The 23,206-nt window shown below is 31.6% G+C and overlaps 3 protein-coding genes across 15 annotated transcripts in view; 1 reads left to right on the top strand and 2 right to left on the bottom strand.

The window, feature by feature from the left end:
* Positions 1 to 13,507, bottom strand: LOC106078196 (uncharacterized). 7 transcript variants are annotated; one of them, XM_056009618.1, is made up of 8 exons: positions 13,411 to 13,507; positions 9,896 to 10,015; positions 9,006 to 9,202; positions 6,167 to 6,374; positions 4,826 to 5,113; positions 3,558 to 3,674; positions 3,339 to 3,357; positions 1 to 2,764 (listed from the first exon to the last, which is right to left on the bottom strand). In XM_056009618.1, the coding sequence occupies exons 2-8, from the start codon at positions 9,975 to 9,977 to the stop codon at positions 2,725 to 2,727; spliced, it is 951 nt and encodes a 316-aa protein (XP_055865593.1). In that variant the 5' UTR covers positions 9,978 to 10,015; positions 13,411 to 13,507; the 3' UTR covers positions 1 to 2,724. The 7 variants fall into 7 exon arrangements, with proteins under 7 accessions (XP_055865593.1, XP_055865594.1, XP_055865596.1 ...); XM_056009619.1 differs by having other exon boundaries at positions 13,419 to 13,444; XM_056009621.1 differs by lacking the exon at positions 13,411 to 13,507 and adding an exon at positions 13,294 to 13,377.
* A 29-nt stretch (positions 13,508 to 13,536) lies between these two features.
* The window catches only part of LOC106078192 (uncharacterized), a 58,230-nt gene continuing 48,560 nt past the window's right edge, over positions 13,537 to 23,206 (top strand). The window contains exon 1 of the mRNA XM_056009611.1: positions 13,537 to 13,654. The gene's annotated coding sequence lies outside the window, so the exon portion shown is untranslated. The remainder of the gene's footprint in view (positions 13,655 to 23,206) is intronic.
* Positions 14,746 to 23,206, bottom strand: part of LOC106078194 (uncharacterized) — a 10,321-nt gene continuing 1,860 nt past the window's right edge. For 2 of the 7 annotated variants that reach the window (XM_013239007.2, XM_013239005.2), the window contains exons 2-9: positions 22,442 to 22,494; positions 21,109 to 21,453; positions 19,176 to 19,361; positions 18,280 to 18,351; positions 17,782 to 17,900; positions 16,704 to 16,890; positions 16,159 to 16,293; positions 14,746 to 15,967 (exon numbers count right to left, since the gene is read on the bottom strand). In XM_013239007.2, coding sequence (XP_013094461.2) covers positions 15,759 to 15,967; positions 16,159 to 16,293; positions 16,704 to 16,890; positions 17,782 to 17,900; positions 18,280 to 18,351; positions 19,176 to 19,361; positions 21,109 to 21,453; positions 22,442 to 22,484 — 1,296 coding nt within the window. In that variant the 5' untranslated portion in view covers positions 22,485 to 22,494 and the 3' untranslated portion in view covers positions 14,746 to 15,758. Of the gene's footprint in view, positions 15,968 to 16,158; positions 16,294 to 16,703; positions 16,891 to 17,781; positions 17,901 to 18,279; positions 18,352 to 19,175; positions 19,362 to 21,108; positions 21,454 to 21,911; positions 22,106 to 22,176; positions 22,240 to 22,335; positions 22,495 to 23,206 lie in introns of those variants that run through there. The other 5 variants (XM_056009614.1, XM_056009616.1, XM_056009613.1 and 2 more) reach the window with 5 other exon arrangements.

The following is a 23,206-nucleotide window of genomic DNA, read 5'->3' as shown; positions in this document are numbered from 1 at the left end:
TCAAATTATTATAATTTTTGTTTATTCCTGAAAGAGATCAAGATAATACGATTTCTTAGGATAATTAACTTTTCTTGGAAACCATTTTGCAGCCCTTTGCCAGTCACACCCTGGGCATGATGCTCATCTTGACACCCACCCCCCCCATCTATTGAGGTATCAAAAGAAACATTGTTGTGTCAACGATGACTTAATTAATGAACTTTATTTCAAACTATATTATTTTATATTTACCATAAAATCATACAATAAAATAATATACAATGAAAATGTAAAAAAAAACAAGTTTATTTAACGTAATTCAAAATTACCCTTTAAAGTTACCAAACATAATATTAAGAAGCTCATGTCTTATTAAAAAGTAAGACATGTGAAATCTATCAATAAACATTCATTATACACAAGGAATTAATACTTGTATAAAAGTCTAAATATGCATAAATATTACTGTTGACAATGTTTTTAAAAACTTTGTGTATACCTTTTCATTCTTTCTAATCACCTGTCTAAACTTTTACCTAGTTGGACCTAGACTAAACCGATGTGATATGTCACCAATATAAAGAAAAAAATATATGGAATGACATAAATGAACACTTCTAAATCTTGATATATCCCCTAAATCAGAAAGTTTAAAAACTGTAATAATTTATTGCCGAATGCACCATAATATTGCACATTACTTTTTTGTTTTGCTATGGTATAATTTTTAGCTTTTAGAGCACAAGTGTATTTCATTTTGAACTGCCGAAGGGGAAATTTCCTATATAGCATTAAATAAAAAAATAACTTCAAAACTTATTTTCACTCAATGTCATAACAATGTTATTTATTCTGTTTTTTTTGATGAATGACAAGATTATGTGACATCAAAAGTTGTTAGTAATTAATCCTATAAGTTCAATAAATTTCAGGTGCTCATTTCCTAATATACATGCAGTATTTATGTTTTTAAGTTCATTAATACCCTTATGATTTTATAAGTGCTTTTACATTTTTATTTTGATAGTATTCTGTTCACAGTGGAACGTTTTACAAGTATATTGAACACTTCTTCATTTCTGGTCAGAGATTTACAATTCGGCATATTGTTATAATATTTAAGGTTTCATATTCAATGCCATTTTTTTTCATAGTTTTCTGTTATAATTACAGTTAGACCTTTTTTTAATTATATTATATTACCTTTTACATTTGATGAGATGACTTTTTAAAAAAAATTTTAGTGAATAAAATGAAACATAAAACTTATTTTCTCTATCGATGTTGTGTATTGACATGATACTTGTCTTTCAAAATTTTGAGATATACAAAATAAGTAAACAAACATGATTACTATATATTGTTACATAATTAGTTTTGACATATCATAAACAATAAACAGGGTGCAGGCTGCCTTTTTGTGGCCTAAGGATTAAACAGAAGTTTTGTTATGTTGCTAGAACGACAACCAGCTACTTTAATTGTACTTAGATAAAGATAGGTCTTGAAAACGTGTTTCAATCCCCTTCACCTGGTGAATCTTGCAGCCTTAGGAGCAGATGATTCTAGTATGCCAGTAAAAAAAATATTTTTAAAAAAATTTGTGTAACATAGATCATTTCATCCAAAAGCTGCTCATGTTTAAGTAACACAATCTTAGAATAAAAGAAAGTTTATTAAACTAGTAACATTTGTTATAAACAGCAAAGGAATATAATAATGTGGACAAAGACAACCAAATATTAGTTGTATCTTATCTTTTGTTGTAATTGCAAATAAGATTACACTTTTTATACTTCCTGTTTTCAGTTCAGTCAGATTCTATCAAAGCTACACATTCCAATCACTCAATCATTAAATATTCATCTCATCTCTGTCCGCGGTCCCTTCTTGGACATAAGCCACCAACCAGCTTCCACCACGCATCTCGGTTCTGGGCGAGTCTCTCTCACAGTCCCCACGTCTTGTCCATCAAGGTGGACAAGATATTCAAATTATTTATTCATTAATTTTGCACACACACACATCGGTAATGCAATCATTAATTATATATATACACATACATGCGATACCATCATTAATTCATTCACTGCTAATGCAATCATTTATCATGCATAATCTTGTGATTATCATAGAAATGTTATCATGTACACAATACAATAATTTATAGTAAAATAAATACCCAATCATTTAGCATACATAATCCTCCAATAATACAACTTTAAACATGATGATACTTAATACTATCATACACAAACTGGTGATTCAATCATCATATATACGTTTAAATAAATATTTATAAACACATTTATCATACATACACTATCAGTATCATTCATATACATTACTGATATAATCGTGCATGTATACACAATTTATAAAACCGTTCAATGTACCGTTAAATTAAGTTACATATACTGGTACTAATACTACTAGTATTGGTTATTAAACATACTGACAATTTCACTTTTTAACTTATATACACGCTGATTGCAATCATGTGTTCAAACATTCTCAGCAGTTTCAATTGTATATCGTAACCAAACATTGCTTGAATACATTATTGTTACAAAATGCTTCTCCCACCAACCTGTATAAGAAGTAGTGACTAAATGTTCCTTGATTAAAAAGGAATCACTAAACATTTTGATGTATTCTTTTACAATGAATTGTTAAGTATAAAAGAGCTATTGATGATATAACTGTCATCAATGTTAAGCCTACTTGACTGGGGCACTTTGATCAATACTGTTTGAATTTAGTTCTGTCACTTTCATAGAGTCTGTTTATTAAAAATAATATAAGTTGTACCGTATAAGAAATTAAATATAAAAGTATATAATTTAATTATTTGTCTAAATTTAATATCCAACCTAATAAACTGAATAACTTACTTATGTGTATGCGACTCCTGTTATAACAAATAATAATTTCTTTATTTATTGATAATATGTAAGATTGGAGCCCACGATGACCTGCTAACTCGTAGAAAAACGCAAGCTAAAAATCTATGGCCATATTTGAAGGTCTTCGAGGCTCCAAGGACATTGCTTCAGAGAACAGTACCAGGAAAAAGAAGAAGAAAAGACAGAGCAAGCCTGGGGAAGACAACATAAAAGAATGGACGGGCCTGCCATTGAAATAGGTTTCATGGATCCAGGATTGAACTTTTTTTTCATAATATAATGAAACAGTTCTTGAAAATCCTTTATAAAACAAACATAAATGAAAGGCAAAAGACAGAAAGGAATGGAGAAAGTCGGTCGACAAATCTTGCATGGTGCACCAACGGTCCAACAGACTTAGGGATAGGTAAAGTTAAACAATATGTGTAGAATTGTAAACTATGTACTTACATATCATTGTTCTTTTTGCCTGAAAAATAAAAGTTATTTTTACAAATTTAGTTAAAACACAAATAAGTTGGTTAATGACTTCTTGTAATCTTATTTTGTTTTACACTACAGTTAGTAAGCAGCCAATATATGATCAACATATAGTCTCACTAGCATCATTACATTTTAAAGTGAATTCCTAATGGAAATTGTATCTAGAAATGTAAAGTGTTCAAGTACCAGCAAAAAAATGCTTGTATATCCAGTATATACACATGATGATAAAAAGCACAACGCCGCTGACAGGGACAATGAGTTTTAATGTTATGTCATTACTGCCGGACTCTTTATCCATCCCTATTAGAATGAAGACAGAAAGAAACATTTCAACCAGTTTACTAACATTAGTGAAGTCTTGGGTTAAGTTGCAATAAATTAGAAATTAAACGTTTAAATAAAAAAATTAGAGTGTAATTTAAATCAATAGCATTTTCTGTGACATTTTACCTCTCGAAAGACATTCTTTTCCATTTGTACAGTGGCGTAGCTAGAAATTTGCCATCATTTGGGGGCCTGGGGAGCTTAACCTCTTTAGTGGCCCCTTCATTTAGACATTCGACATCACGACATAAAAAATGGCGTAATGGCTACTTAATATTAAATGTAAAAAAAAATTTGAACACTCATTTGTGCCCCCCCCCCTTTAAGTAGGAGCCTGGGGGATTTTCTAATGCTCCCCCATCCCCCACCATAGCTACGCCACTGTATGTGTAACTTCTCATGTGACTAAAAAGACCCATCATTGATAGACAGCTACGGTCACAGGTTGGTCATTTTTAATCACCAGTCATTTTAACTTGAAAAATACGGATAGATGCTAATTTTACTACAATACGATCTTTATAATTATTCAAATGTTTTTCGCTAAAATGGCGGACTACAAAATAGAGGTTTTCGCATTTGTTGATTTTCATACATGGCGAAATGTTTTTACCTAGCTAACTTTTTAATTTATCCGATGTACAAAATAAAGAAAAATTGTTAAGCCTTATTTTAAAAAGAAATGTGATAAATTGTGTGCATTATTTAGTCCTGCAGAAAACAATTCTGATAGCTCTTCCGTTTTTAGCATCAAATCATTTCACTACCAAATATGCATAAAAAATAGACTCATTTTATGACATAAAAAATTATTTAAAAACAAACTTACAACTACCAACTGCACAATGTGGCACAAGACAACAGTCAACTGTCCCGCACTGAGAAAATTTTAAAGGTATACATCAATTCTTTATATAGTTGGCAACAGTGAAGTTGTGTCGTTGTTTAGTTCACTGTGAAAATCTCCTATTTTCTAAAAGTGTAGCGACACTTATGAACATTTGTTTTTCTTTAAACATCGATAAGAAATGTTGCCCACAAATAAAAGTATTAGAATAGTTTACCCAAAATTAAAACCCTCTTTGACTTTTTAAAGAAATGCTCTCATTAAATTTGTTTACACTTACCAGTTTGTAATGGTGTTAATTGGCATCTATATGAATGAGCCAAGTTAGGTTGGCCGCATGCCTCGGAGGTAAAGGTGAAGTCCTTTATGGCCCCTTCAGGTATCGTATATCTGACGCAGTCCTTGGCTTTGACTTGGGTCACGCCCATGTGATGTATGATAGCGTCACAAGGAGATGCAATGTTCTTACAGCAAAGCGTTATTTCTGAAGTGTCTTTCTCCAGTTCAATACCCGAACAACCGTTTGTCAATGAGTGACCGTTGAGGGTTAAAGTTGCATTCCACCAATCTAGGAATTAAGAATTGAGGATTAGGAAGATAGAAGATACAACCAGGAGATGTCTAGAAATAAACTTTCTCTTTAGCTTTTCATTTGTGTTTGTTTTCAAAAAGATTTTCAAGAATTGTTTCATTATATAATGAAAATAATTTTTTAGGACATGTTGAGAAGTTTTGTCGCGACACGTTATCTGTTTCTTGGAAAGGATCAAGTCTTGGCTTATGGACAATGATGTGAACTAGACTAGGACGAGGTGGGCACAAATGTAAACACACACTACGGCTTTAGAGAGAAGACATTTTTTAGATTTCTGATTGGTAGTTGTACGGCGTGTGAAGGTTCCATGTATTCAAGTATTATTTGACTTCGTTCATCGGGGTCCAGTTGTTTCATTGTTGGCCTTTCACCTTTGTTGTTTGGGTACTTCAGTTGTCTACACAAGACACAGCACGGGGGCGCCTACATAGCTTTGTTTCCCAGATTCAGCCAATACTTAGCTCCTATTAACATCTTCAATAAACTAACAGCTCCCACTGGACATAACACACACATACATACACACGCGCGCACACACACACACACACGAACACACACGCAAACACACAACATGTCCACTTCCCATGGTTTCAGGTTTATGTGATGATACCCCATATACACACTCACTATAGCACCGGTAGTCATTCAGAATGAATCAGTACATTTACAAAAAGACATTCCAACTGTGGCTACAACCTTCTATAAGTAATAGTGTTCATACACCCAGTAACGATTTCTAATTCTCATGACACCCAATGTATGTTCGTCCTGTGAAAAGAAAGAAACAACTCTATTTCATAAACATCTGTACGCTCCTATCAGTCATTTGTTAGAGGCGCAATGAATCCTTTCGCGCACTAGTGGCTACGCCACTGCCTACTTTGTTTTCTGTATTTGTCATTGGAACAGAATTCTAACCAATACCCCCAAAACACATCATTAAAATTAATTACTTTTAAAATTCCTCACAGCTAAATTGTTGAATCATGTATAAAAATCAAGATAAGCTAAGAAAAGAACACTTACTGTATATTTTGGGTAGTTTGACAAAGTTTCCTAACTGCGAGTTTTCATCAGTAAATACTCGTATTACGACTTCCTTCTCGCTGAGCGAAACATCCGCTGACATATTCAGATACACGTGAAAGACATTAGCGCTGTCTGTTTTTTCACAGTAAAATGATTCTGTGTGCGATCCATGACCAAAGCAACTGTCTAAAGGTGCAATATAGAGCTGAGTATGATACAAATAAAGACTTTATGAAAGTGCTTTGACACACACACAATAATGTTTAGAAATGGCTAATTTGTTCAAGCCACATCCATCCATCCCAGTGGCGAAACAGCCCATGGAGGACTCTTGCCTGCTTCAACACATCCCTCCATTCAGATCTCTCCTGGGCCTTTCCTCTCCACGTCCTAACCCCAAGCTGTTGCAGATCTGCTTTCTCATCATCAATCCATCGCATTCTGGGTCTGCCTTTGGGTCGCTTGCCTTTTGGTTTTTGCCTGTATATGATTTTCGCTCCTCTGTTATCTGACATTCTTTCAAGGTTACCTGCCCAACGTAGTCTGTTCTTTTTTATTTCGTTCACTATTGGTGGGTCTTCATACAATTGATATAACTCTTGGTTAGTGCGTGTCCTCCACCCTATTTCATCCAGTATGGCACCATAGATTTTCCTAAGTAAATTTTCAGATGTCTTAGTCGGTGTCCAGGTATCACTTGCATACATTGCTGCTGGTCTTATTATGGTTTTGTATATTATTTTGTAAATTGTTTTGCTCTTAAGTAAATGATGGGTGCTATAAAATGCTATACAGTCCCGATATAATAATTGTCCGTTTATCATCTTTTACATTTTTACTGCTAGCATGTTTTATTCTCTGCTTAGACCCCTCCATCTTTGAGTTAATCTCTATTCATCACCCCTCATTGAATTAATATTTGATATTTAAAAAAATTCTCTCTATTTACATATCCCCCCTCTCATTTCAATAATCTATCTCTACCCTTCGCCCCCCTTATTAAACTCTGATTACCCCCCTCTCTCTCTTTGCATAAATTAATCTCTGCTTCAGTTTTCCTAATACAAATTTCTCAATTAAAAAAAAATAATGATAGAATCGGGTCGCCGAATGGGCCACTTTAAAGGACAATAAGTACCCGTACCGTAATGTAATTGAAATTTTTGTACTTTTTATAAAAGAACTTTACAGGTTTTACTGTGTAATACTAAACACAGTCTCGTAGTAATGGAATCACCTAAACATATTTTAATATACTATGATCATGGTGATTTACAATCCTCTACATAATCTAAGCGATTTTAACAAAGAAGATTATATTTATATTTTGTATAGTTTCATTAGTGTGAACATTCTAGACTGAATCTATACTGAGACTTCGATCTTATAATTTAATAAGGAATTTTCCGTTATAATGGTTAGGGCTAGGGAGGGTATTGTATGTAATTATCTATAGATCCTCTGTCATGAAAATTGAGTCAAAGATAGCGTGTCCAGTCTAATATGCATTATATTATTGTATTGTTTTGTCGCAAAATCCACGAATTTCCAGGCTATGAAATCTTTTACAAATCACAATTGTACACAGTTAAGGAAAAAATGTAAGTAGTGTCTTAAGACCATAAAGGAATTTTTAACTTTCACTTACTCCAGTCAGCTTCAAAAGCCATAAAAAAACAATGACTTGGCGGAATTTAAGTCAATGATTAACATGCATGACTAGATTTGACCTGGGGACACGCGTTGAGCGTAATCATCTTCTTTTCTAAAGTATTTTATGAGATAGGTTGAGATAATTACATAATGAATTGGTGAATAGATTTAGGAAATTATGAGAAGCATAAAATATGAAGAGGATGGTGACTATTGTATACGATGGAGGTTAGAACAAAGAGAGTTGTAATAGCCGTTCTAATAGTAAAACAATGTTTAAAGATATACAGTCATTGACAGGAGCGTGCTTTGAGATCATAAGCTTGACTATTGAATTAGTGTTTATACTCTGTAATATTATCTTATTTTATATAATACAGACGTTACTTCAAAAAAGAAGATGATTACGTTCAACGCGTCATGCATTTAGTCATGCATATTAACCAATGAATTAAATTCTGCCAAGTCACTGGTTTTCCTGGCTAGCTCAGGCAACCCATTCCATGCTCTACCAGCACTAGGGAAGAAGGAGTATTTGTACAAATTTGTCCTAGCATATGGGATGAGGAATGTGCCTTTATCTTTGTGTCTTTCAGAGTCCCTTTCTATTGACAGAAGTTTCTGCACGTCCAAATGTTTAAAGAAAAAGCTGAAAAGCATCTCGACACAAAAACACTTGCAAGGTTTCTTGTTTCAGGCTGTAGCTAAAGTTTTGTTGATGAAGGACCTTTTTATTCTTCATAAATGAATGCATTGCAAGAACTTTTATGTTGCTTCTCAGGTGTTAGGCTTCACCTCTTTTTATTATATGAAATAGTTCGCAAATCATTTAATAAATTATTCTATCCAAACTAATTTAGATTATAGCTCGATGTTGGAATATGGTACGTAATAATAGGCCTATGAGAAGTCACGTTTGCATGATTGCGTTTAGTTTTCGATGATCTATTAAAACTTTAATTATTATGAACATCATTTGGCAATCAATTAGTGGGTTGGCTCTTATGGTGACGCCTGGGCCGATTACGACACCCAGTGCGCCCCTGGACGTAGCCCTTGATTGAAGTAAAATATAAAAAAAAGCAGACTGTACGTTGAAAAAGATTCCAAAAACAAACTACTATAGAAATAATAACTCATCGTTCTAAAGAATACATTCAGATTAACATTAATTTAGACTTACATTAGAGGGATCATTGCTTTCCTCGAGTTTTAACTGTATTGATGCAACAGTTCCCATGGGTGGAGCTGGGGCTTGAACGTAAATTTTACCAGATAAAACTAAGCGATCAACATTGGCCAGCAAGCCATTCTGGCACTTGGTTATACAATCTGTTTGCTTAAATGGATTTAACACGACCCTGAATTCATTCGAGTTACCTTTGGAAATAAAATGAGACATGAAGATATTTGGTAAATTGAATTTTTTCTTTGTTATTAAGTTAGCGCAATTGTTCTAAGCTTATTTCTGTTACGTCTAAGCTGTGTTAGTGCAAATCTTATTCTAACATGTAAGCTTGAAGACAAATCACTACGCTTCAGTTAATAAAAAAAAAACAACCTAAAATGACGAGGACGAATCCAAAATGAGAATCTTATAGCATCCTGTCTTTTTAGTATAAGCAAATGACATTTTGTTATTAGTAAAGAAGGTCAAAATGTCGCGTTATCCATTGGACTTCTTTGTGTTTGTAGCCTAGTTCGAATACCAATAACTCTATTTAAAACATTATTATATAGACATAAAGACATTTTCCTTTGTCTGTTACACTCAGACACATAGTTCTGGTACTTTCTAAAATTATTAATGACCCATAAGTTCACATACGTGGCAAAGAGCACGACTCTGACCTCCCACATAATTAGGAAAACAATAAAATAACTTTCGTTTCGAAACTCAATTATACCGATTCCCAAGGTAATAATATAGAAGAAAATCAAATTTTTATTTTTTACAAACAAGTATTTATTACTTCAATAATAAACATATCTGATTAATCTATTTCGCATAACTAATTAAAGCACTTTATTTGTGTCTAAAGAAAATCTAAACAAAATACCACGAGGACTTACTTAAATGCACGCATCCTATGCAAAGTAAACACAGTTTGAAATGAAAAATAATAAGACTACATCTAAGGTAGGGCCAGTCCATGATCTTGACTACATGTAGGAAATGTCATAAGTTACAATCTGTAAAACAAATGTTGAACTAAATGGTAACCTTAAAAAATATTATGCTGTATTTACTTCGCAAAATCTTCAGAGACACAATCCAATAGTTTCTCAAATAGATTAAACCCTCGAATATTTATAATTCAATATCGATTATCTACGTTTATCCCGAGCATATTGTTTTATAAGCATTTAACCGAGATATTTCATTAATTTATAGAAAGGATTGATTGGTGGATTTTTACACTAAAATTTAATCACTGAAATTTGGTCTTACTTTACATGTTCTTTAAGCAATAAATTCAGTAAAAGAAGGGAAAAAAGTTGCCAAAAAGAATAAAAACCTTTTGAAGAACTTTAAAAATCAATAGAGAAAAATAAGAGAGATTTTGTAAAAAAAAATAAAATAGCAAACTAAAAAATGTCAATGATGCCATATTAAAACATCATTGTTGGTAACTAAATAATACAAATTAACTTATCTTATGTTATAAAATACAGACGTTACTTAAAAAAAAAAAGATGATTACGTCCTACGCTTCATGCATCTAGTCATGCATGTTAACCAATGACCTAAATTCTGTCATTGGTTTTCCTGACTAGCTCAGGCAACCCATTCCATGTTTTAATAGCACTAGGAAAGAAAGAGCATTAGTACAACTTTGTCAGAAATATCTAGACTCTTCAACAGAAATTGGTTTCATTTGGGAAAATACATTTTTATGCGTATGAAAACTGTGATCTTCAATTTTTAAAATACAATTTTCCACCCAATGTAGATCTATTTTGGTTAATCTATGGCCGACTTCTCATAGCTACAGATTATTTAGAGTTCGGTTAGTTTCAAGATATTTTTTTATCAGAACGCCCAAATAATCGTTGCTCAAAAATAAGTGATCATAATAGCTACCTGCGATAATAAGAACACTTAAATCTATAATATCTTCTTCTTCTTATATAATACAGACGTTACTTCAAAAAAAAAGAAGCAGATTACGTCCTACGCGCAATGCATTTAGTCATGCATATTTACCAATTATCTAAATTCTGCTAAGTCACTGGTTTTCCTGGCTAGCTCAGGCAACCCAAACCCACTACATGCTCTAATAGCGCTAGGGAAGAAGGAGCATGTGTACAAATGTTTCCTAGTATATGTTATAATATTACAAAAAAAAAGTATTAAATATTGCGCCTTTCATGCAGGGTGGCCCAAAAGTAGGTCTACAGTCATCCTATAGAATATTTATTCCCAAATTTGGCAGTATTTTTAAACGTAAAATTAACAATTGAATTTCTCAGATTATCAAAATCTCATCCTTCAACAATGCAACACTCTTCAAAGCTCTTCAGTACACTCTAAAACACACGGCGGCAAACATTCCGATCTTCAACAATTTCTGTGAATGGCTGATGAATTTATTGTTTTGGGTTTCGTCTGATAAACCTTATTGTTACCAACACCAGAGAAAAATAAATCCATAGGTGTTAGGTCAGGTGTGAACGTGATGGCCATTCAACGAACGAACCATATTAAAGGTAGTTTAATAACTGTAAACCTACTTTTGGGACACCTTTTTTTTTTGCTGCTGGTAACAGTTGTATTATTAGATAAAAGTAAGCCCGTGACAAAATCTTAAAGTTAAAAGTCTATATTTGTTCTGCAAGAGTAATTGTTTATAAAATTTGATTCTACAGTGCTGAAAATTGCACACAAATTATTATATGGCTTAATAAAATACATCACTTATCAATACTTATCAATACTTATCAATACTTATCAATACTTATTCTGTATGTCTGACAAACCGAAATTATTTCAGGATATGCCGTCATGTACGGCCATCTCAAATACTAGTATACAATTCAGTGCACTCTGATGATATATATTTGTGTAATATCTTTTAAACCAACTTAAAAAAAACAATTAAAACTTTACTTGAATATCTATTTTTATTCCAATCTCAAGGAATGCTCTGATAAGGAGCCAGTTATGTTAATAAAAAGTTATCGAACTATGCACAACCCGGAAACTTCTGGACGTTTTGCTAATTAAAGGCAACACACAACACAATGGTTTCTTGACTGCTGGACTGTATCGCATGAACTTCAATAAGTAGTTGTCGGGTTTTCATATTAATTACGTGTCGTTCATTAGTCTTATTTTTTCTTTAATTAACTCTTTCTCTCCGTAATTATTTCTCCACGTTTTGGAAGGAATTCTTCAGTTTGCTCATTACTATTTCACTCCCCTGTTATGATTGGGCTTCAATAGCTTTTTTTTGTTATCAGAAAATGTTGTATTTGGTCTAGAATTAAAGGGAAAGGCATGCTCTTTTTATGTAACACAAAGTCATGTTTAAAAATTAAACATTAATTTAATTAAATGAGGTCAAAATCAACTATGGTATCGTCGATTAGGAGAGAAAGAGTTAAGTGGCCTCTCTTCGCACTAGTAACGAATAGTTTTAGTTACAAGAAAATAATTTTACAAAATGCTGCAAAGTAAAAAAAAAATAATTAAAGATTGGAATATCGTCTATTTTGTTGGTTCGCTATTTGTAAGAGCTGCATGAGTCTGAGTCTGGAATGAAAAGAAATGTAACGCTAACTCTATAACTCTACACATTATTTTTATTATTTTCTCTCTAGCGAGCAAGAGATATACAAGTTAGACAATGTTGAATGGAACTATTAGGAATAAGGAATTCTAGATTACATTAAGGATGATAATGATATGAAATATACAAAATAAAGAGAAATACTTGCATATACAAATTGAAATCGGTGTTTTTTTTTTTTTTGGTTATGTTTTATTTATTTTTTGTTTTGCGTTCATAAAACATACAGCATTGCTATTATTATAATTATTAGACTTATTATCATTATTCGTAGAGCATAATATCAAGTGTTCTTTCAAAGCCAAACAGAAGCAACTAGTGTCAATCATAGGCCTAATTAGTATACATATATTAGTTGATGAAAGATTTATAGATGTATCTAATAGCCTAAATATGAGGTGAACACTTTCCCCGTCGCCATGGGGACTATCTGTATGTTGCTAAGGGAAAATTATTTCGAGTCCAACCTATTTATATCTTTAACAAAATAATGACCCATAGAGATATTTGATATGGCTTTGATCCAGCTGGCGACAGTTATGTAATGTAACATAATGGGGATAACATAACATTTCGTCAACAGATTTATAGTTCTTCGATTACATATCAGAAAACATAGTTTAGCATAACTAGAAAATAAATAGACCCAAATATTTCTAGACTAAGACTGTAGTTTACATAGTTATAGTCAACACATTTTATTAAATATTCAGATGGGCCTCTGAATATTATAAATAAAAAACATTAAATCGAATAAAAGAAAATACGATTTATTGTTATCAATGTCTAACTAACCTACTAACCACCGTTCCTAGATGATCGCGGATGCGTCATAACGGGTATATCACATTAGTGTTGTAATTTATTTTTAGCGACACTCTCTGAAGGAAAAGCCGATATGATTTTTCTGTGGTGTGTGTGTCGCATTTCACTATTAGATCTAACAAAATATTAGAAAAACTATTTCTGGTTTGACAATAATTTGAAGTTTAATGATGTCTAATTGCATGGCTACGTCTAAGTTTCGGAACAAGTTTATGTATGTATTTTATTTCCCAAACACTTGTACATTCGTCTATTCATAAAAAAATAATAAAGTTTTAAAACAAGACATACAAGACGAACACAAGGCACGTAGATCTAGATGTAGATGCAACGTAACTACCCAGAAAACTTTATTTAGATTTGTGTTACCACTAATTATACACGGACCTATATGATTTAATACTTATCAATGTAGGCCTAGATAAGTGCACTAGTGTTTAAATATTTATATTTTTGGTAACAATAATTATACTCAGACCTAAATTATTTGTTACTTATCTGAATAATGAATAATGTAGGCATATAGCAGTGCTTTTTTGTGACGGTTGGCACCGGTAAGGCGTACCGGCACCTTTTTCAATGTGTGGAAATATTTTTTTACTTTTATTGCATTTAACGTTTATTATTAATTTATTACTAGTTAAAAGGTAGGCGATTTATCAAAACAAGCACTGTATCTATCTATCTATCTATCTATCTATCTATCTATCTATCTATCTATCTATCTATCTATCTATCTATCTATCTATCTATCTATCTATCTATCTATCTATCTATCTATCTATCCATCCATCCATCCATCCATCCATCCATCCATCCATCTATCCATCTATCTATCTATCTATCTATCTATCTATCTATCTATCTATCTATCTATCTATCTATCTATCTATCTATCTATCTATCTATCTATCTGTCTATCTATCTATCTATCTATCTATATGTATATATATATATATATATATATATATATATATATATATAGTAATATTTATATTTTTGTTATATATATATATATATATATATATATATATATATATATATATATATATATATATATATATATAAACAACCTAAGACTAAAATTTAGCAAATGTTAAGGAAAATCTTTTTTATTTTTTGTTGTTGTAGTGATGCTTTTTATTTTTTTCTGTCTTGATTAATAACATGAATATTTCTGAACAGATCTTGAATATGTCTGATTTCTTTGATGGTCATTCATTCACTTTATTTAATAAAGGTTGAATTTTTAAAAAAATATTTGAAAACAATAGACAATGTTTAGACACACACACACACTAAGTCTTTTTTTTAAACAAATGTACTAATGAATTTTATTTCTTTCTTCAAAAGCCTAAACATATTCACATTTAGACCGTTAGTGTATCATTTGTTTCTCTAGAGTTATATATTCAATCAATGTAATTTTAGCATTTAAAAAAATATTACAAAAATGAAATTAATAGGCTATGGTTTTTAAAATCGGAGAATACAGGTACTGAAATAACACTAAATTGAATGGTTATCTTTTTATACTTATCAACAAAACAGGTTTACATTTTCTGTACATTTGGTATAGGCCTCAATAGCTTAATGAAATGGAACTTGTAACGATATTACAATATAAACATAAATAGATAAAAAAAAATTCAACTACAAGAACAACAATGTGAAACAATCAGACCTACAATATAAAAATCTTTGTCCTGACCACTCATTCATTTATTTGTTTCACTCATGATGTTTATTTCTCCAATAAGAACAATTTAGCATATATTCTTAATGAACTTAATCCTAGGAGAGCTAAGTCATCTTCAAGATCGAATTTTTTTTTGACCAAAAATGATTTTTTTTCTACATTCACAATTCTACCAACAACGTCTTTGAAAACCGACATTTGAATGTCTTAAGTACAAAAACAATAATATTCTTCCGCTTGAGCATTTATTGACACTTTTTTGGTGTGTAACTTTCTTTCGTTCCATTTTGTAATTTACGTCTATTTCTTTACAGGTCTAGATCTTTAATGTATGCTCATCCACGTGTGGTTAATTCTTAGAGTGTATGTGGTGGATTAAGTTTATAGTTTAATTTTAAATCAACATTTTTTTTTACTTTAGAATTATTTCTATATTAGTCTACCTATTATGTTTGATAAATATATCATCTTGCCATTACATAAAAATAAATATTAAAATAACAAATATTAGATTGTAAATTAGTTACAAGTAAAACATCATGCTGATAAAAGGTACAAACAACTTGTTTGTTAGAAATATGTTTTTCAAAATTCAATTTCTGAAAGAAAGTCTTGCGCTTTAAAGTTTTTCAAACATCTCTTTCTGTTTTATTTTTAACAACGGACCCATCTCATTCAAATCTGGTTCTGCTAGAACCAAATTGATCAAAGTTTCTATGTTTTCTTTATCAGAAATGATGTGGTCAACATCGTTGAAGTTATGGTCAACATTCTTTTTCTCTACTTCATTCTTTCCTTTCATGAGTCCAGGTACAGTTTGTTTGCTGTCTACAAAAGAAAAATGAAATGAACAAAATACAGAATCTAACAGGTTTTTTTTTTAATTATGGAATTATTAAATATATTTATAGACTATATTTACATATAATTTGTATTTAAGAAAAAAAGGGTTTAAAAGCGTATTTGTCTAAAATATTCTAATAATTCTAATGTAAAATAATTCAACTAGTAATACTTACTATTTATAGAACGCCTTATCAAGATTGTTGTGTGAAGTATCACAATTAAAATCAATAGACAAAGTGTTAGACATATTATCACTTCATTGAAGATCACATTTGTCTCGTGCCTACTTTCTTCATCACTTTCGATTTCTAGGATAAGCATTAATTTAAACTAATATAAGTTGATAAAAAAACAAAGTGACACTTACTCAACTGTGCATCACAAACACAATTAACATACACATTTGACTAGAAATTGTCATAATATTCAGAACCATCGATCAAATTAAGCCTTAACACATTAAAGACATTCATCCTAAAATAACCTACTGCTTAAAATTAGAACACTTAGAATGCAATTCTTAAATCAAATACGTAATGATTCTGAAGATTCGGAAAGTTAGTTAACCTGTAGTTGTTCTTTACTCTTAATGTCTGTCAATTAAAGATATTCATCAGGCAGTCTAGTAATCTCTCAGTGATGCGCACGATATGATTTGAACTTTTAAAGCCTGATATATATTCTCTTATTACACAGTTATAACAGAAGCGATACTTACTGTAGATAAAATGGTCTTTCACTGAATATATTTTGTCAGAGTCACTACCTGTGACGTTGGGGTAGACACTGACAACAATGTCATAATAACCAGGTGTCAGGTCTGTTAACGTGACACTGCACTGTGTATTGTAATAGAGAGGCTCAGTGATTCTTGGTAGATGTATGTACACAGGATCTAATGGGAGCTAAAAAGTTATATGGATAATGTGTAGTATATCTATATATATATATAGTGCTTTTTTTGTGACGATACGCCACTGTACGGCGTACCAGAACCTTTATCAACGTGGGGAAAAAAATAATTCTTATTTTTCTTGTATTTTAACGTTTATTATTAAGTTGTTAGTAGTTAAAAGTTAGGCAATCCATAACTGAGTACCGGCACCTATAATCACTGAGTACCGGTACCTATTTTGTTTTTACATAAAAAGCACAATATATATATATTATCTTAGTTTGTTTGTTCTCCTACAGTAACGAAGCATATATGGCTCATCTCAAAGATTGAGATGAACGCTTCAGCATTAGCTATGGTCTGAAGGAAGTTACTTCTACTGCAGTTACCCCCCTCCTCTTTACACAGCGGATCGATCAAAAGGCACGTTAAGTACCGATAGAATCCGAGATCAGCGGCGTCGCAAGCTCAGCCAGAGTTTAGCAATATTGCTGCACGCTACCCAAGGCTCCCGATTTTCCTCAAGGTTGATTCTTGAAGCCTTTTTGTTTGCTGTTTAGGTAGAGCCGCAGGAAATCTGAGTTCAAAGTAGTCTTCTCCATAGTTGATAGGCTAACGAGCCCTTCCTGCCCGAAATATAGTTAAACACATTGAAACTATATAAGGTTTATACCATTAAAATGTATTAATCAGTTTCACTGTTGTCCAATCAAAAATACACGTTATCCATTTTCAATTTCATTTAATTATTGTAAAAATAAAGTGAGTTATCAATATTAAATAATAATTTTAAAAAATCAACATCCCGCGCACACCAACACACACACAAGCACGCTCACACACACACACAAACACACACACACACACACACACACTCTCTCTCTCTCTCTCTCTTTCTTACGTTGTTTCCTCCAACAGTAAAGTCACAGTTAGCGGAAGGATACACTTTCTGAGCGACACAAATTAAAGTCAAGCCACTTTCAGTAGAATTCAATACACAGTCTAGTAGCTTAGCTCTTGCTATAGCAAAAAAAGAATCCACAAAAACAACATACAGTTGTAATACAATTATTTCTTAGTAACATTCGACTAATACATTTACTGCACAGCTTAGGTTAATAAATAGATAAAATAAAATATATTACTAATTCTATTTACTATGATATCACTACTTAGCCCTACCACAGAGCCAAACGAAATGTCGGATTTTTTTTTTAATCTTAAGCAACGTAAAAGAAATACTGAACTAGCTTTTAATTGTAATGAATGTTGTAAATCCTCAATACTGCCAGTAGTACATTTGTTTAATTTTTTTCCACTAAATACAATTCAATATTTGACATGCAGATTTAAGCTTACTTTTAAGAAATTTATTCAGAATAAATATAAAATTACAAACCTATAATCAACGGATCATACACCACTGGAACGGACTCTTCTCCTGTAGAGGTTTGACCTCGACATTCTTGACCTGAAATACAAATTAATATGTTGTATTACCTACACCTCACACGTTTTGTTTTAATAGATTAAAATTCGAAATTACTTTTACATTGCGCTATATAAAAAGACTAAAAACTATGTAGGTCCTATCTATCTGTGTATATATTAAAGGTTAGTAATAAGTATTACAAATGTGAATGGACAAATTAAAGTAATGATTTCATGTGTTATTTAATGGTTTGAAGAAAGTCGTATACAAATTACAGATAGGCCAATGGTTCCAAGGTTCACATCTGAGAAAAAAATTCTTGCAAACTGTCGCATATACATAACGACAGCATAGATATTTATTTAATTAATTAAAATAGTAAAGACAATGCTTTATTAATATTCACAGAATGGTGATGCACATAACATTGTTTCAGGTCTAAACTTTCAATATTTATATCTGTAGTAATGCTGTCTCTAATCTCTTCGTTTGTGATGCGGTCTTTAAATGTGATTCCTAGGATCTTTCTGTAGCATCTCAGTTCCATTGCAAGGAATTATTTACTAGCTTTGCAGTCAGCGGTTTACATTTTTGATTTCTTTATAATGTAGCATAGTTCATAGTCAAATGAAATACCGTAATCATCTTTAATCTTCGAACTTGAAAACAATCTTTATTATTAATAATATTATTATTATTATCATAATTATTCTGTGATTAATTGATTATTAATTTTATTCCTACACCAGATAGAACTCTCCCTAATTTTCTATTATAATCTTATATCTACAAAAGATAATGTATCAACAAATCAATGTCTATGCAATAATCCTTGACAACAACATCAACATATGTGTTCTCACCACTATTCTGTTTGGACGCAGGTAATGACAGTACATTTCCACCGTTGTTGATCAAAGATCCATTTGTTTGGAACCAAGAATATTTCAAGTCTACTTCAGTTTCATTGTTTTTAGCACACGTGCAATTAAGCATTGTATTTTCTTCCAACATCATGGGGCAGTCTACGAGTGTAGGTGCTGGGTACTCTAAGGAAAACATTAATATTTAGTTATCTAGTCTAAAAAAACAACACACACACACAAAATACAAACACTAATGTTTTAAAATATCTAAAATATTCCGAATTATTTAAGAAAGGGTTCTGTTCGAATAATCGATCGTCCAGATAACCGAAGGCGGAATATTATAAATGGTTCATTTCACATACAATATAACAAAAAAATAATCCTCTGGGAGTATCGAGCCGTACGTGAACATATTATTCAAGTCAAATATACAGGAGAACAAAGCGTTATACGTAGTGGCCTACCATTTTTGAGAGCAATAGCAAGATCTCTTAGATACCGTACTGTAAGAAAAAAAGGCAGTCCGGATATTTGATGTCCGGATAAACGACCGTCTACTATGTAATAATGTTATAATTGATATTGGCGTAAGTCTCGTTTACAACAGTTTTTTTTTTATTGTACCTCTTTGCTTTTTGTAAGTTATCATATTTTCGGAGGAGACGCTGTGAGGAACTCTGAGGCTTACCAGACACCTTCAACAGTATAGGATGGATAAAATAAGATAAAGCCTTACAAAGGAGCACAAAAAAAAAACACTAGACAAAGTGAAAGTTAGGATCCTAAGCTGTTAAATTGCATATAATTTTTTTTTATGAACCAAGTGACTTTTAAACCGTCAACAGGAACCAAAACGAGAAAACAGCTTATTTGAATTATTTGAAACATCATTTCTATTTTTCTAACTTAGTCCACACCACAGAGTACTATTTTATGAGGAGTAAAGTGATACGGTTACAAGCTCACAGCCAGTGTAACTGCGGCATACGATCTAGACTGTCATTCAGGAGTTTCAATGGTCCCCAGTTTGAATCCTTCCCGTTGCCATCCACCGTCGTTCTGCGATAGGTTTGGGCTAGAATAAATCTGAAGGAACATTCGAAACTTGCAAACCATTTTACAAAACAGGCTCCTTTTTTTAGTGGCTAAATTAGTGTAAACATTTCAGACAAAAATATGAGTTTCACTGAAGCTTTGTTTAACATGAGAAGTAGACTAATAGTTTCCACAATTTTTACAATAAAACTTTTGATCAGCTTAAAAATCAAGATCCAGTCAAGAGGTTCCTTCTTAGTAGTCGTATTTGCCTTGATTACATACTATTCTATTCTGTTATCTTTCATACATCTTCTGTATCAACAAATCTTTTACATCATCTGCCCTATAGACCACAAGGTCTGAAAGGGGAACTTTTTTTTTAAATCAACACTTCACACTTTGTCTGGAGCATTTCTAGTCATTCTAGGACTAGGTATTCTATAGCATTGTCGAGTTTTGCACTTTGCCGGTAACATTTATGCTACACATTTTTATCTTTTGCAGCCTATGATTTTAAACTGTAAGAAAACAAAACAGTTGGAAATTTGTAGATAATTTTAAGATTGATATTATCTAATTATTTTTTCACAATTTCAATCAATTTTTAACACACATTTTGTAACGTAATAAATACATATACAAATCTCATATTTGTGTACATTCAACTTCACGTACATCATACATCACGATACATCATATGATTTAGCATGAAGAAATAATTTTTAACTTTAATAGGAAACTCTTTATACTGAAGGTTGTTACAAATACATCAACATAGCGTTAAAATACGTTTTAAATGATCCAAAACTGAATCTCAATAAAAGTGACTTAAAGGCAATGACAACTCATTTAGAGAGACTGCAAGAAAAATAGTAAACAATGATCCTACCGTAAACAAATAATTTGCAAGAAAACAAAGGTTCTTGTTTTCTCAGGCTGGCCAGGCCAAGATACTTCATAGACCAAATTGTTTCATCCACATCGGTTACGTTTCTTATAATTAGTTTGTACTGGACACTGCCATCACCAGACATCGTTATGGTCGTGGAGGTTTTAATGTCCGAATAGTCGTAGCAAGCCATTCTGGACTGACACATTGAAACTGGAGTTTTGTTTCTTAACCATACAATCTCCAGGGGCTCGTTGATTGTGTGATGAAAGTTGCCTTGGAAGCTGTATTCTTTTCTCTTTAAAGCAGGAGAACAAACATCTGGTACTGTAACTGCTTTTACAGCTGTAGGTCAATAAATACGTTTACAATTAAAATATTAGTTATGAAAAATATGATACATATATATATATATATATACATATATATACATACATATATATATATATGTATATATATATATATATATATATATATATATATATATATATATATATATATATATATATATATATATAATTAGTGATATATAAAACTGTTACTAAGGTTTAGATGATCACATTTTCTTTCTTTTATTTTCTTCCCATATTTTCTATATTTGTGTAAGTTGTACATTAAATGCAAAATAATATGATTGATTTTCTTAAAAAATATAAAATTACTGCAAGTTATGACACATTATATGACATATTTAAAATAAAATAAGTACTTATGTTTTTGTGTATAATGATAAAAAGAAATTTTAAGAAATCTAAATGAATTGAAATTCATACAGTACTATTTTCGTTTTGTTTTTGTCTTACAAAAGATTATCAGTGCTACAATGTGATGACGTCTAGATTTCATTATGTCTTACCAAAGATTATCAGTGCTACAATGTGATGACGTCTAGATCTCATTATGTCTTACCAAAGATTATCAGTGCTACAATGTGATGACGTCTAGATCTCATTATGTCTATCCAAAGATTATCAGTGCTACAATGTGATGACGTCTAGATCTCATTATGTCTTACCAAAGATTATCAGTGCTACAATGTGAGGACGTCTAGATCTCATTATGTCTTACCAAAGATTATCAGTGCTGCAATGTGAGGACGTCTAGATCTCATTATGTCTTACCAAAGATTATCAGTGCTACAATGTGATGACGTCTAGATCTCATTATGTCTTACCAAAGATTATCAGTGCTACAATGTGATGACATCTAGATCTCATTATGTCTTACCAAAGATTATCAGTGCTACAATGTGATGACGTGTAGATCTCATTATGTCTTACCAAAGATTATCAGTGCTACAATGTGATGACGTCTAGATCTCATTATGTCTTACCAAAGATTATAAGTGCTACAATGTGATGACGTTTAGATCTCATTATGTGCTATCTATAAATACAAAATAAGAGTCGACATCAGTTAAGTACATTAAAAGATCGCACACTATTTCCAATTAAAGTATTTAACATAGGATTTAGTTACAGCTAGTAAGATCGCATAGCTAGTAATTTATCCAACTGATGGTAAGGAAGTTTACATTTTTATCTTCTTAGTGTCAAAAGGCACACAATTGCATTGAGAAATAATCAAAGACTATAATGCTATTTGGGTACAAAAAACGAAATGAAATTAACCTGAAACGATGTTATTAAAAACCAGTAGATCCTGTACTTCTTTAATTAATGGGATGCTTGAAATTTATATTTTATCTATACTTAAAATATGAGCAACACTGTAGCTAGCTTTATAACCGACTCATTTTCTTGTCACTTTTTGGTAAATATTTCCATCAATCCACCTATCTCTAGGCGTGGTTTAACTACCTTTTATTCGCTTCTCAAACAAAGAATGCTGGAATATTTGTCGTTTATATGCTGTTCTTTTTGAAAACAGTTAATTTTTCTTTACAAATCAAGTAATGTTGGTTTATTATCATGTTTTACTAAAAAGTAAAGATCCGTTCACTTTTCTTGGTAGATTATACATTCAGAGTCTCATTTTATAAGCTCACAAATGTTAGGGTCATTGTACCAATCCATCAGAGAAAGAATAAGGCTCTAACTAAGGTAAAAAAAAATTAGTAAAAATACATTTTTCATTG

Source organism: Biomphalaria glabrata, chromosome 14 (assembly GCF_947242115.1).
Source record: "Biomphalaria glabrata chromosome 14, xgBioGlab47.1, whole genome shotgun sequence".
Classification (NCBI taxonomy): domain Eukaryota; kingdom Metazoa; phylum Mollusca; class Gastropoda; family Planorbidae; genus Biomphalaria; species Biomphalaria glabrata.
The sequence above is the reverse complement of the archived record's forward strand: the minus strand, read 5'-3'. Positions and strand labels throughout refer to the sequence as shown.

Bases quoted from the DNA above. Each gene is read 5' to 3' on its own strand.
- LOC106078196 (XM_056009618.1), bottom strand. From the start codon at position 9,977: ATGGACTGGCCCTACCTTAGATGTAGTCTTATTATTTTTCATTTCAAA. The intron at 9,203-9,895 runs GTAAGTCCTCGT...TTATTTCCAAAG, and splicing joins CATAGGATGCGTGCATTTAA to GTAACTCGAATGAATTCAGG. The intron at 5,114-6,166 runs GTAAGTGTTCTT...CTTAATTCCTAG, and splicing joins CAAACTACCCAAAATATACA to ATTGGTGGAATGCAACTTTA.